The sequence below is a fragment of the Serinus canaria genome, chromosome 2, assembly GCF_022539315.1.
Source record: "Serinus canaria isolate serCan28SL12 chromosome 2, serCan2020, whole genome shotgun sequence".
Taxonomy (NCBI): domain Eukaryota; kingdom Metazoa; phylum Chordata; class Aves; order Passeriformes; family Fringillidae; genus Serinus; species Serinus canaria.
The window spans coordinates 51485269-51500162 of record NC_066315.1 but is presented as its reverse complement, the minus strand read 5'-3'; the positions used below and the strand labels follow the sequence as shown (position 1 = coordinate 51500162).

The 14894-nt window shown below is 45.8% G+C and overlaps 1 protein-coding gene across 5 annotated transcripts in view; it reads right to left on the bottom strand.

Moving 5' to 3' along the window:
• The window catches only part of CDK13 (cyclin dependent kinase 13), a 46434-nt gene extending 38769 nt beyond the window's left edge, over positions 1-7665 (bottom strand). For all 5 annotated transcript variants that reach the window (XM_050971741.1, XM_050971743.1, XM_050971744.1 and 2 more), the window contains exon 1: positions 6347-7665. In XM_050971741.1, the coding sequence (XP_050827698.1) occupies positions 6347-7530 (1184 nt within the window). In that variant the 5' untranslated portion in view covers positions 7531-7665. The remainder of the gene's footprint in view (positions 1-6346) is intronic.
• Between the last annotated feature and the right edge of the window lie 7229 nt (positions 7666-14894).

The following is a 14894-nucleotide window of genomic DNA, read 5'->3' as shown; positions in this document are numbered from 1 at the left end:
TTTATGTACAAGCTTTCACCTATAAAAATGTGTCCAAAAATATGGACACATTTACAAGCTTTTTCTCAAAAGCTTATACAGCACTCAGAGTGGAAAAATATTGCCTAGTACATAATAAAACAGCTCACTCTGTTCAGATCTAACATTTGACATAAAAGATGAAGTCACAGTAGCATAGAAATGCACTCACACAACAGCCAATGTCTGCCAGTTAATGGGACACTGACTACCTAGTGAGACCCTGAAAAAACACTAGGAGAGACATCTGAAGTACACAGTCTAAATCTTCCAGCAGGTCTCTATTAAATGTGTGTGCATGGATACACATACCTGTAAAATGCCTTATCTGACATTTGATACCAACTGTTTCAGATGTAGTCAGCAGCGTGTTTCTAACACAGTAAAAAGGAACAAAAGAACAATGGCTGCAACTGCACAGACCTGCATTGCAAAAAGCAAATACATTGAACAATGCAATTCAAATTTCTCTTCCTGAAGTAAGGGGAGATCAGGAAGGCCACATTTCACTCTCTTAAACTGAAGCATCAGCATGTGCTGTTAACACACAAGGAGAGAGGTTAAAAAGAAATCAAAGTTATTAAGAAGGTAACTTCCTTCAATGCTTCTCCCTGTCTGCACCCAGAAGTTCTGCCTCATTTTAGAATACCTTTGCCACTTAAGCCATTAAGTCTTCTTTCAGCATCTTGAATTCACTTCACTCAAGTGTAGATCCCTACAGAGAGGACAACTGCCACACTTCATGACACTTGTAAAATCCTTTCTGAGACATATAGAGGTGTTCTTATATATGGAGGTGATGCCAAAAAGAAAATAAAAACTTTATGTGCCTAAAGACTATAAGTTTGCATACCTAGATTAGCTGCAAAGGGACATGGAAGAAATTACATTTTAGCTATACCTATAAAATAAAAGGCAAAACAAACAAACAAGCAAAAAAGTTAAGATATTCTGTACAAACCGTATAGGAGAAGAGACATATTTAAAGAAAGTGATAGAGGAAGAAAGCACTAGTAAGGAAGCCACCCCGAAACCAAAACTCCACTTTTCAGGCCAAGTAAAATAGTGTCCTCAAAGATGAAAGGAAAAAAAAAAAGATTGGTTTAGGTATGATGGTTCTTTCTTTTTAATGTTTTGGTTTTGCCTAGTACCCAACATCGCACTCAACAAACAGGTTTTCATTGTTTCTCTCCTTCATACAATGTACTTACTACCCTTAGAAAAAAAACAACTTAAGAGATCAAAACATTTTGAAATACAGGTGTCAAAACTGTTACAATGTTTCTCCTTCCTGATAGGCAAGAATTTATTGCACTGCACTGGGTCACTAATAAATTTACAGATTAATTTAACAAAGAAAAAAGTCTACTGACATAACACCACTTACATTCTCGAGCAAAAAATGAAAGAATTCCAAATAGTAGCTTAGAGTACTGTCTTTTACTGTCTTGATATTTAAAACCAGAGAGGAAAGAAAACTATTACCTATGTCAGATTTCCAGGAATGCATTTCATTCAGCTTACATGGTTTTTCTTGCCATGCTACATTTTTAGGTGTTTCTTTCTGTCCCCTTTCAGGACCCCCATCAATACAAAAAGAAAGTTACATTTTATTGACAAATCAGAACAATCATGTCTTATCTTCTCATGTTTCTAAACTTGAAAACCTCTTTTCTTCTTAACTGCTTTAAGAGCAAACTTAATCCATCATGCTGGTGGCCAGCTACATGTTACCTAAGTGCAAACAATTTTGTAGTAGAAATACATAAGGGTCTGTGAGCTGAGCAAGGGAACTAAATTTGTCAGTAACTTTTAACAGTGCATAACACAAAGGGATTTATGAGAATACAAAAGCAAAATCAAGAAACCTAACAGTCCAAAGGAGGTTAAAACAACCACTGTAGCCCAGCTCTTTCTTTAACCCGCAGGTAATGCTGGACTACTGACTAAGCACTGCCATCCTTCCCTGCACAGCAAGTGTATTTGAGAAGAGAGACCTAAGTTTAATCAACTGGCTTCACAACAGGCCTACCAAGACATTTATAATCCCTTGGTAAAATAAACCACCTTGACAAAACAGTTTAGCTCATAGTATAGCTTTTCCATGTTGGTCTAGCAGGCAAACATATAGTTCATTTCTTTAAGCCATTACAGTAAAAGTATTCTTTCACTTGATACCTAATTCATTAATTTTATTTATTTTCTCTAGCCCTTAGTTCAAGATTACATTTTATGCAGCTCTGCAACCAACCTCCTAATCAGCAGCTTTGTACATGAAGACTACATAACCTGCCTTCCTGATTCAAACTAAATGTAAGTCTTTAAAAGGGTCTCTAATACAAACTGGAAAACTCTGAGCTAGGCTTTTGTTTCTTGAACCTGCTTTAAACTCCTCTATTATCATATGAGAACTTGGTCTACAAAGAAATCAACCAGCAAAAGGTCAAGTCAACTCAAAATCTGTGTTCAAACACATTTGAAGTTAAATTTTTCAAAATAATTTTTTTTTTCAAATAAGGAAAGAAGCAGCAGCAACATGGAAACAGGAAAGGCACATGAGCAAAAGGCAAAGGCCAGCAATGCACACTGGAAAAATTAGCTACTTGAAACAGTGAAAACCTAGAGTGGTTCATTTTAAATCCTGAAAAACACAGTTTTACTAAACAAAATGAGAGAGCTTTAAATTATATTTTTTAAAAATCTCTCTTTACTAACCAAGGGGGGGGTAGGGATCAAACTCTCTCTTAATCCTTTAAACTCAAAAGTAGTAGAATTACTGGAATTAAAGTCATTTTCATATCAGTGTATGGCACCACAGCTTCTCCATTTACTAGCTGAATACGTATTTTACTGTTTTCCCTATACTTGTTGTGATTTTGCACATAAATGACCCATATTCTGCAGAGCCTCACTACTACAGACTAGACTAGCTACCAATACAGAGTTTCCTCTAGTATCAAAATAAAAATAAATATTGTATCTTTCCTATAAGCAACATCTATGCACGTAGTAGTACTATGCTAGTAGTACCCCACCCACTTACTTTTATCTAAGCAGATGGGTAGGTGTATCCAAATTTGGAAAAATGCAATTACTCATCTATACTGCAAACTCATTTAAATGTGTGATCACATAACATATGACCAGATTCAAGTTACAAAAAGTAGTTTTCTGGAAACTAGTTTAGCATGAAATTGTAGGAAGCAAGAGACTGCGTCTGTTTCTTTTGTCAACCCTGGGGTTTGGTTGAGAATTTTTTATTTAATCCAGTCATTTTACCAGTAGAAAAATAAATACCTCATACTTTTGGAAGAATTTCCATTTTGAAAATATGCATGTGCTACTTTAGAACTGCTGTGTTCCCTATCCACAAGAAAATAAGAGTAACACAAATCCACCAGCAGCGAGTAAAGAAGTTTTGTCCAACAAGTGAATACAGCTCAATCAGTTTATCCAAAACACAAACTTTCCCTGCTATTACAATGGAAAAAGTAATTAGTCCACCATTTAAAGAGTAATCACCAAGTATGGAACACACATCCAGTGTCTTTGCTTCTCCTTAGAACCCACAGGAAACAACATCACCTAAAACCAGCTATGTCAGTACTGCAATTCAAACCTCACAGCAACTACGCACTGTTGCCGCTTCAAACTAGCAAAGCTGACTTCACTTGCTTCTCTTCAGCTATTTACTAGAAGTTTCTCCCTAAGCAGCTCAGACACCTAGATTAAAAAAAAAAAACACCATTAAACACACAAACTTTCCAAGCATGCTAGAACTGCTTTGTAATAATTTTCTACATACCAAAATAACGGGGTAATTTACATAACATTAGAGAAGACACATACACAAGACATAAAACAAAAAGAGCAAAAAGACTTGCAGGCTGAAATACTCAGTCACATAAAAAGTCCCTGCTGTCTGGACATCATTACAGCTGGATACAAGCCCAGAATTAAGCCTTTAAATGATCCAGATGAAGAACAGAGGTGCTGTAAGAAGGTGTTGCCTTCATGAAACTGTAATATTCTATCAAGTCTAAGGCCACTGTATCATTATCAAACAGGACAGCAAAATGTTCAGCATTTTGGTTGTAGTAGTACAGAGTCAAGCAAAAAGTGACTGATAACAAAACTATGATCACATCAAAACTATGATGACGTAGTTTTGAATAGTTAAAAAAAAGAATAAACCCCTACTTTTCTATTTCCCCACTGCCACTGCAATATACATTATGATCAATAGCCGTATAGAAGGAAAAAACCACTGGCCTTCATTTCTCCACAACAGGTAAATATAATCAACAATTTATCTTCACACTTTAGGTTTCTTTTGTTTTCTATGAAAGTGACCTTTTTACAATGAATGCCCCATTAGGACAGACCGTTCTTTCTACATATAGAAACCTCTCCTTTTCACTCAGCCATTCCAATTCCTCTCCTGAACACCTGACAGTCTGCATTTGTCTGTAAGCAAGTAAAAACTGAGCACAAATTACAATTCAACTGGAGGGAAGTCACAAAGCTAACTTCTAGAAACAGATCTGCGGGCTCAAGAAAGACTTGCTCACTGCAGAGTGAATAATCAGGAGATTTAAACTTTTGTGCTTAAATCACAGGCCCACTACCAACAGAAAAAGAACACTCAGACAAATGGAGAGTCCTACAGTCCAATTAGTCAATGCATACAGAACCCTGAACTTAACTGGGCTGTCAATCTGGCTATTCCTAAATGCAAACCTCAAATGCATAACTCTGTGCATCATTATTAGCTTTCTTATTCCAGGATATAAGCAACTACTGAAAATAATCTGATTCCTAGAGCGTTTAAATCAAAATATGCACATAATATTCCTGTTATGCTATTAGTCAAATAATTTTGAAAGTGTATTTTAACCACTGGTAATAGAATCTCACAGAAGAACAGCGCAATGTTTTCAGAGCAATAACAGTGTTTTCTTCTTGAAACACCCTACTGCTTACATAATTATTCCATACAACCACACCTTTGGACAATCACTATTCTTATCCCACGGCGCTTTGGCTCTGCCTCTGAACAAAGTAGGACACAGCTTTGTTACTTTGTTCTTTAAACAGCATTTAATGCACATGCAGGACAGCAAACTCTACCAAGAGCCCAGTGAAACACAGAGCGGCTTTATCGTGTTCCCTGGATACACTACAGTACACCCCAAGTGGTGATCAACACAAAGCGCTTATTAAAAACACCAGAGAATAGTTCTCAGACAACCCACCAGGTAATGCCTTGTAAACAATATTCTTGCCAGTGGAACAACACATTGCTGGATACCTTTAAAATTTAAGTCCAGACATGAATTTAAGCAGGTCTACAAACAACGAGGCAATAGTCCGATTCCAATACTGGAAATAAAAATCTTCAGTTATAAACACATACTAAGCAAATGCTTCTAAATTTCCAGTGTACTTTTCTGCAGGTTAAAATATTCTGAAAAACTTTAATTACACAACACAGTTTGCATCTGATTAGAAAGATACAGCCCACACTTCCTCTCCACATAAAATTCAAAAACTCATGCAATGACACCCTGAGTTCCCACTAATACTAAAGAAAAATTATCTGTAAGCATGTATTAATTATATACACGTGCATAACCTTACCAGGAAAAGAGCTTATAATTTTCATAGCTTATGTAAAGTACGAGACAATTTATCAAAACATGACACTGACTTAATTTTCTAGCAAAACAAAAAGCCCAAGTCCTTCTATAGACCTCTAAAAAGAACAAGAAAATACTTGTAAACACAAATTGTCTGTCAGCTCGTTTTCTCTTTAGATTAAGAGAAATTAAACCAAACCCAGATATATTCAATATGCATCCTATTTTGCCCAAGAACAGAATAGATAAAAAGGTACTAGGACGTCTGTACTTTGTAAGCAAAGATTTAAAAATCAAAATTGGTCCTTTAGAAAACCTATCCTCAAAGGAGCATCTTCCTTCAGTCACTCTCATTTGAAAACATTCTCATACCTTGTAACATTTAAAAGCCTTTTTTCAGCCAGGTGGTCTCCCACGGAGAGAAACTAGCCACGGAAGTGTTACAGGCACCCGCATCTCCTTTTTTCCCCGAGAGACAGGACAGAAAGATTTTTGTACTTCTCCCTCTCCCCTACCCCTCACCCCAGTTTGTACCCCAGTTTTCTGGCAGCAAAAGGACAAGAGGGAGGAATTGCTGCTGGGTACAAAACTCCCTGGCCTCTCCTGCATTCCCACCCCAGCCATTACTCCCCTCCTCCATACAGCGGGCCCCCACCCCATCCCGCCTTCGCCACCGGCCCCGGACTTACCGAATAACAGGGCTGTAGGGGCTTCGCGACCGGCGCCAGCTGCTGTAGGGGCTGGGCGACACATCCCCGCCGCGCTCGTACGAGCTGTGCCGGCTGTAGCTGGGGGATCGGCGTCGGCTGTAAGGGCTGAGCGGCGAGCGGGCGCCCACCGGGCTGAGCGACTTGCGGCTGCGCTGGCTCTGAGAGGAGCGGTGCAGAGGAGGGCTGTCATCCCGGCCGGGGCTGGGCGATGAGCGCTGCCGCCGGTACGCCTTGGGCTCGAGCTTGTCGTCCCGGTAAGCTTTCGGAGGGTCCTTGTACGCCGACGGTGGCTCTTTAGCCGCTTTAGTCCGGCTCCGGTGCGATTTGCTCTCCCGGTCTTTCCTGCTGCTGCTGGGAGACGGGAGGGAGCCCTTCCTGCGGCCGTCGGTGCCACCGCTCTTGAGTCCCTCCCGGTCTTGGCTGCCAGAGTGGTTGTGGCGGCTGCGGGATTTGGAGGATGAGGAGGGCTCGGATGCCCCGCGGCCCGGTGCCGCCGTCCCCTCCTGCTGCGCCTTTTCCTCTCCCCGCCGGCGATGCTCTCGGTGGCGATCCTTGGAGCGCCCGCTGCTGCCGCGGTGCTCCCGACGGGACCGGCCGCTTCGCTCCGCCTCGCCCCGCTGCCGCTGGGTCCCACCGCCTGAGGAGGAGCCCGGGCTGCCCGCGCCGCTGCCCCCGCCGGCCGCGCCGCTGCCCAACAGTCCCTCGGACTGGGAGCTCACGTCGTCGTATTCCTCCACCAGCGTGCTCAACCCGCCGCTACCGCGCCGCTTCTCCGCTTCCTGGGTGCCCCCGCCGCCGCCGCCGCGGCCCCGCCGCCGCTTGTGCCGGGAGCCCGAGCGCCGCTTACCTCGCGGCCTCTTCCGCTCCCCGCCGTCCCCGCAACAGGAGGAGGCGCCGGTGGCCGCCAGGAAGAGCAGGGACTGTGGCGGCAGCGGCGGCTGCAGCAGCGGGGGCTGCAGAAGCGGCGGCTGCAGCAACGGGAACAGCAGCGGGTGCGGGGCCGGCGGCGGCGGCTGCGGCTGGGCCGCGAAGCGCTTCCGTCTCCGGTGGTGCAGCCGCTTCTTGTCGGCCGCCGCCTCCACCGCCGTGCTGCCGCCACCGCCACTGCCCCAGCCCCGGCTGCCCCCGCTCCCGCCGGCCGCCGCGTCCGAGGTGCTCGGCATCGAGCTCGCTCACGGCCGAGGGCGCGGCCCAGGGAACCCGCCGCCACCGTCGCGCTCAGGGCGCCATGGGGACCCGGCGGCGCCGCGCACACGTACCGGGACGGACACCCGCGGGCCACGCCGGGGCCTCGCTCGTTCCCACACCGCTCGCCTCACATGGGGCCGCACCAATACATACGGGGTCGGGCTGAGGCCGGGGCTGGGCGCGCTGCCCGATGCGGCGGCGGCGGAGCGGCACCGGCAGCGTCCCACAGGCCGGCGCGGCCTCTCCCGCAAAACGGAAGTGTCTCCTGGCGGCGGCGGCTCCTCCTCACTTCATTCTGGGCCGCGGGCGCCGCCGCGCAGGGACACGGGCACGGGGCGCGGGCCTCCTCCACTTCTTCCCTCAGCCGCTCCCGGCAGGGCGGCTGGGTCAGGCCAGGCCAGGCCGCCTCCGGGCGAAGTATCCGGGGCCCTCCGCGGCTCCAATCGCGGTTCTCCTGCCCAGCGGGTCTGCACGTGTTGGGGCCGCTCCCGCGCCGCCGGTGCCCAGGAGCGCTCTCGCGGCCTCAGCGCCGCCGCGCGCGGGTGACACACGCACCGGGGGGGGGGGGACACGGACACGGCCCGGCGGCGCGCGGCGCATGCGCGAAACTGGAAGCTGGCGGGGGAGGGGGAACGCGCCCCGCCAATCGGGCGCGGCGCTGCCGCCTTCACCCGCATGCCCGAGAGCCGCCCCGCTGTCGCGAGACTTCACCCGGCCCTTCCCCCCGGCCCCGCCGCCTCTCGCGGTAACTGCTCCTCTCGCGGTAACTGTGTCGCGGGCGCCGCGGGCGGCGGGGTTTCCGTGCCGGGGGACCAAAGATGGCGCCCGGCGAGGTGTGGGAAGTGGGAGCTGGGCCCGACCTAGAGGTGCTTGGCCCGCCGGGCACCCTCCGTGTCTCTTTCCCTGTGCTCTCTGGGCGCAACGGGCAGAAACCGATGTACAGGAAGTTTCACCTGAATACGAGGAAGAAGTATTTTACGGTGTGGGTGACTGAGCACCAAAATAGGCCCAGAGAGGGTGTGCAGTGTCCCTCACTGGAGGTGCTCCAGAGCCGTCTGGACGCATTCGTGTGTAATGTGCTCTAGGATGACCCCGCTTGGGCAGGGAGGATGGACCACTGTAGTAGCTGCCCACCTCACTCGTTCTGTGAGCTGAAGTAGTGCAGGCGCCGCCTCAGGCTCTGGGAAGTGTTGTAGGAAAATCGCCGGTCCCTAGATGGTTTTCTCTGCTTTAATTGTACGTAGACCTTGGTTATTGACTGGGGGGCGTGAGAGAAGACCTCTTCAGATAAAACACTTTATTGAATTTCATTACTGGAGCCGCAACTGCTGAGCGCCTCAACTCGGCTTCTCATGCTGACTATCTTCTATTAGGCACATCTGCTATACCATATTGAACATTGTGAGCACTTTAAAAGCAGAACCTATTGTCTTTCCTTAGGGATTTAATAGTTTTCTGGCCACCTTGCTATCTGATTGTTGTTAGCTAGCTTATATACATACTGGTTACATTTGTTTGTAAAACACAAAGACCAAAACAAAGGAACCCACCTGTTTTTCACTGTTGTATTTCAGCTCCTTAAAATCCCTCTTTCCTCCCCTTTTCTAAACCCAAGCAAACATATTCTGCCTGTCCAGGTCCCGTGTGTCACCTGCTATCCAGCAAATCTTCTTTCACAAGTGTGTTCAGTAATTCACCTTTCACCTCTCTGTTCCAACTCACATTTCATCCAAACATCATCAAAGCATTCATCACATATTTCTCTAGTTGTACACACGTACACAGAGGCAGCTGCACTTTCCTTCAGGCTTCCTCTTAAGGTGTGAATTACTTGGAGAACAACCAAGTTGCTTGTTTTCTATTTTCTAACTAAATGCCACAGGATGGTGAAGGCTTGATGTGCTTGATGTGCTGGCCCACCTGCCATTCCAGGAGAGAAGGTCCCTGTCCAAGAAGGATTACTCTAACCTAGGCAGTGACTGCATTCATACTTGGTGAAATTGTGGGTTTTTATCAGCATGTTGTGCCCTATGGAAATACAGTGCATCTCCCTACTTTTGGGGAATAGCTTATCTTTCTGTAGTGGTCTGGAGGCTGCTCTCAGCTTTCCTGACATCCTTTTCTGCTTACCTCGTATGTGAATATTCAGCAACTATGAAGAGGTTCTCCAGGGCTGTTGCAGCACACTCAGCAAAGCCAATGTTCTGTCAGGCCTCTGGCACGTTGGAAAAAAAAACAAAAACAAAACCCAGAAAGCCAACAACCCTACATCACAGAGCAGCTGTAGAGACCATGAACAATTACACAGGGCAGGTCTGGACAAAGTAACACAGGATGCAATTTCTAATTTATTCCCAAGCATTACCTGGCATTTCTGGATGAGGGATATGTTATTTGAAAGAGCTGTGTCATTAGCAGTAGAGTGCTGGTGTTTCTGCATCTGGAGGAAGCCTCAGGACTTGTCAGAGAAGCTTAACTAGAAACTAAGCTGCTAATGACAGCAAGTTTGCTCTGCCTGGAAATGAGCTACACCAGGTTATAGGGGGATGTGCCAACAGCAAGAATGTCAGCTGTCAGCTGACAGGTGGTGGCAGCATAGGATTTGACAGTGGAAACCTATCCATAGATTCCTGACATAACAAAGCAGACCTGGAACAGATTCCTTACAGAGAATAAAATCTTTCAGAAACATCAATGACAGTGATGGCGTAGTGCCAATTGTTGGATTCACAAAGAGCCAGAAAATTCAAGATGCATTACAGCTTATTTCCACAAGGCTTAGTGTGGAAGAGCAAATTAGGGAGAGGAATTCCAATGTTGGTTTTGGCAGTAGCACCTGCAGTGGTGTGAAAACCAGTGCTCTCTAAAGTTGGTTGTTCCACAACAAACTGAATCCTTGTGCCATAGGAATGTTGGTTGCAGTGATCTCATTTCTTGCAAGGTATTACTACATGGTCATCAGGTGGTAAAACACTACAGAAAAACACACCTGGAAAGTTACAGCCAATATACCATCATCTCCCAAAATATTTTCATGCCAGCTCTAGAAACTGAGCCTTTGGAAAAGCACTTCCCTACCAACCATCCCATTAAGGAAACTTAGACTAACCCTTAGGTAATTTAATTGTATTTAAGAAAAAAAAAGTCCTCAACTCATATTCTGTTTTTCATTCAAATACTTTGTCGTATCTGCACATTAAGCACATTAAGTCTGTTCTGACTGTTTTGTTCCCACCTGTTTGCCATCTTTATTGTAACACAATTGGTACAAATGGATGCTGAGCATGTCACGGGTAAGGAGGAGGCTGTGCTACATGTCACAGACAATGGTACCACTTCTTTTTTTGTTAAGGCTTTTGTTGTGCTTCCTTCTTTTTAAAAAATGTTTCTGTGTCCTGTCTGTGCCCCCATGTGTAATAAGTCCTTAGCAATATTCTTCTGATGCAGAACAAACTGTCAGTCCATCAAAATAAAAAGAGATAGGTAAAGTCTTCAGTAGTTTGAAGATCTTTTTCAGCAGAATTCCTCAGGGCTTGTTTGTTGACTTGGTAGGCATTTTTCCTTAAGGATGGCTTTGGTTTGGTTTGGTTTGGTTTGGTTTGGTTTGGTTTGGTTTGGTTTGGTTTGGTTTGGTTTGGTTTGGTTTGGTTTGGTTTGGTTTGGTTTGGTTTGGTTTGGTTTGGTTTGGGTTTTTTTGAGGGGGGAAGATGTCTGGTTTTCTCTTTATCCCAAGCAGTAACAGCTACCTAGAGTTCTTTGAAATTTTGTTTTCAATCTTCCAGCATCAACCTGTTTTTTATCCTGCAAGAACAATTTCTCCCAAGCCACAGAGGAATTGAAATTTCTAACTTTTTTTTTTTTTTTTTTTTTTTTTTTGCTGTTGTTTGGTTCGTTTTTTAGATAAATATGGAAGTCTTAGAAGACATTTTTACTCTCTGACATACTGTATGCTTTCATTTGTCTTCTAACCATTTTAGAAATATAGTCTGATGTCTACATACACTGTCTTGTGTAGTTTGCTGTAGTTTTTGTTACTACCTCTGCTATTTCTTTGCTGCAACTGTATTTGTATGTTGTGCTAGGATTGTTTATTGACTAGAGTGCAATAATTCATGTTTCCCAAGACCCTGTGGAAAAACTGACTAGATTAACTATATCCATGTTTGTTCTTCTCAGCAAGAAGACTCTTGCAATGATCTGGGAACTCAGCTGTCGGAAAAAAACAGAGAAGGATAAAGACCTGTGTATTGTCTGGTTGGGACATAGGTGGACTTAGCAGTGAAATGTCAAATAAAACACATACACTTGAAGAACTGAGAATGATTAATGCTGTCTTTAAGTCACTGTTAGACCGCTGAGTCTCTATCTGTTGTGATCATTCTGATTCAGAGAAAAAGGAATTCACAAGAGGAACAGAAAAAGCTATAAAGATCATAATTGAACCGAAATCTCAGTTTCAGAGGGACTGGCAGAGCGTGACTTGTCTAGCGTAAGAAAGACAGGAAATCACAGTGCTCTATGAATTTAGTTAGAGGCTAGGAAAAGTGTCCCTGCTCATGGTGGGCAGGCTGGAAGTACATGAGCTTTGAGTTTCCTTCCGAGCCAGCCCATTCTGTGATTTTATGAAAGGAGATAAACACCTAGAAGGAAGGACTATATGCCCTGAGAGACAGAGCTAGTGCAGGTAGTGACAAACAAACAGTCAATCAAAGTTTTTTGGCTTTTAAGCCCAGTCTCTTTTGAAACAGCTTAATTGCCTGTTGAAGGGAGACAGTTGCCACTCACCCCAGTTCCTTTGGGAAAGCAATCTATTTATGCTTCCCAAAGCCATCAGGCTAGAACTTAAGTGGTTGAATTTTTAGCAATTTGATCCATTGCTAAAGCGGTTTTAGCCATGGATGGAAAGGTGTATGCAGCTCTGCAAAAACTCAGAGCACAGAGGACTTTCCAGATTTTTAACTACCAAGTTCACAAATATTCAAAACAATCACCTTGTTTCTTAACTCAGTATGCATTTCCTCTGCTGACTGAGCCCTGCTTAAGTGTACCAAGACCTTTATTCACACAAGCATGCTGGAACCACCTTAGGGAGCAGCTTCATGTGAGGGCCCACTTTGGATTTGACACCAAATGCCTGGTCCCTAGAAAAGGTCTGTGACTTGATTGAAGCTCCAATAGCTCCCTACATAAATGCTCTGGCAAACTGTTTTACAAAAAAGTTTCCCTAGAGGTCACCATACCAAAGAAGATGAAACCAGAAACTGAATTCACACTGCTTCTAGAAATCTGTCATCCTCCAACTGTCCTCATAGCTGCTGCTCTTGGGGCAGCTGTTAACTCTAAAAGCAAATTAAAATTATTCATGCCGTTGCCCACTCAAACTTTGAGGTAAAAGCTAACATTTTTCTCAACTTGATAATGCCTTGGAAGATGATACCATAACCCTAGACCTAGGGAATTCTGCCTCAGAAATTATGGGGGTAAAGTTTTCAGAAGTGTCAAATATTCAGAGCAGACAGCCTGTGAGATGTGCAACAGACTGTCTCACTGCTTTATCTCTGTTTTTCCAATAATTTTTCACATAATTTTTCACATGAGCTGGAGCCATTAACAAACAAATCAAACAATACCCTTCCCTTCCCTTCCCTTCCCTTCCCTTCCCTTCCCTTCCCTTCCCTTCCCTTCCCTTCCCTTCCCTTCCCTTCCCTTCCCTTCCCTTCCCTTCCCTTCCCTTCCCTTCCCTCCCGTCCCTTCCCTTCCTTCCCTTCCCTTCCCTTCCCTTCCCTTCCCTTCCCTCCCTTCCCTGCCCTTCCTTCCCTCCCTTCCCTTCCCCCCTTCCCCTTCCCTTCCCCTTCCCTTCCCTTCCTTCCCTTCCCTTCCCTTCCCTCCTTCCTTCCTTCCCTTCCCTTCCCTTCCCTTCCCGAGCCCCTTCCCGAACTTCCTTCCCAAACTTCCCTTCCCTCCCTTCCCTTCCTCCCTTCCCTCCTTCCCTTCCCGCCCTCCGTCCCTTCCCTTCCCTTCCCTCCCTTCCCTTCCCTTCCCTCCCTTCCCTTCCCTTCCCTTCCTTCCCTTCCCTCCTTCCTCCCTCCCTTCCCTTCCCTTCCCTTCCCTTCCCTTCCCCCCTTCCTTCCCTTCCCTTCCCTTCCCTTCCTTCCCTTCCCTTTCCCTTCCCTTCCCTTCCCTTCCCTTCCTCCTTCCCTTCCCTTCCCTTCCTTCCCTTCCCAAACTTCCAGAACTTCCCAGAACTTCCCAGAACTTCCCAGAACTTCCCTTCCCTTTTCTGTATCTCATCTTTCCCTCCCAGTACACACTGGGAAATCTCTGAAGACAATTCTTTCCAGCCCTGCACTAGCAGAAGGCACTGAATACCCATCACCATCTCCCAGCCTAGGCACTGGCTCTGTCACTTTGTGGGAAGGAGGTGTGTATCTTCTGAGAGGGGTCAGGGCTGTGGATCATTTCAAGACAAGGGACCATCTGCACAAATTTGCAAAAAAGCAAGTGGCTTGTGTTTTTTTGAAATTCATGAGTGCTCAACTGAGATAGGTTTTCACAGGATGGCAAACCACCACATCACTGACACCAGCAAGGCTCAAAGACCAAGCCTTCAGTCTGGTGCAGGATGTGCTTCTCACCTAAATGGTTGCAAACCACTTGGAGGTGAGCAATACCTATTCATTTCCCCATGAATATTCTTTTTTGCTCCTTGTACTCATTTTTAGAGTTGTCTGAGCTGTTTTCCTTGCACAAAAATATTAAAACACAAGAGCCTGAGGACAGCAGCACTCCCTCAGAGGGAAGGTCTATCTGGCCCAATACTGTGTCTCCAAAGTGTCCCACCACCAGTGTCTGAAGAAGAGCACGGGAGCACTGAGGTTTAGTCCTGACAGGGTCCTGGTGGTGCTCACAGGGCTCAGTGGTAGGACTGGCCTGCCCTGGGACCCCCAGCCCCACCACCTCCTGCCAAGGGCCCAGGGATGTGTCCCACCTCTGCCTGGGACCTTCAGTCCCTGCCTGAGCCCTGCTGTGGGTGTGCCCATCTCCTGCCCTGTCTCCTGGGCGGACCTGGGACCTGCACTGCAGAGCTGCTCTCTGGGGTGGAGCCCTCAGACGTGGTCAGACTTTGTCATGCAGAGCTCTGGGTTTAACATGGCCCAACTGCTCTGTCCTGCACTCACCTTGAGTCAAATGATGGAGAGACTGTTATTTGCGTGAAGTTCCAGGGAGTTTCTGATCCAAAAATACATTCAAGAACATGACACACAGGTTACAACTGGAAATAGGATATTGTTTTAATTTTTGTTTGTCTGAATCAGTTGCAGAGCTGATGCTCACAAGC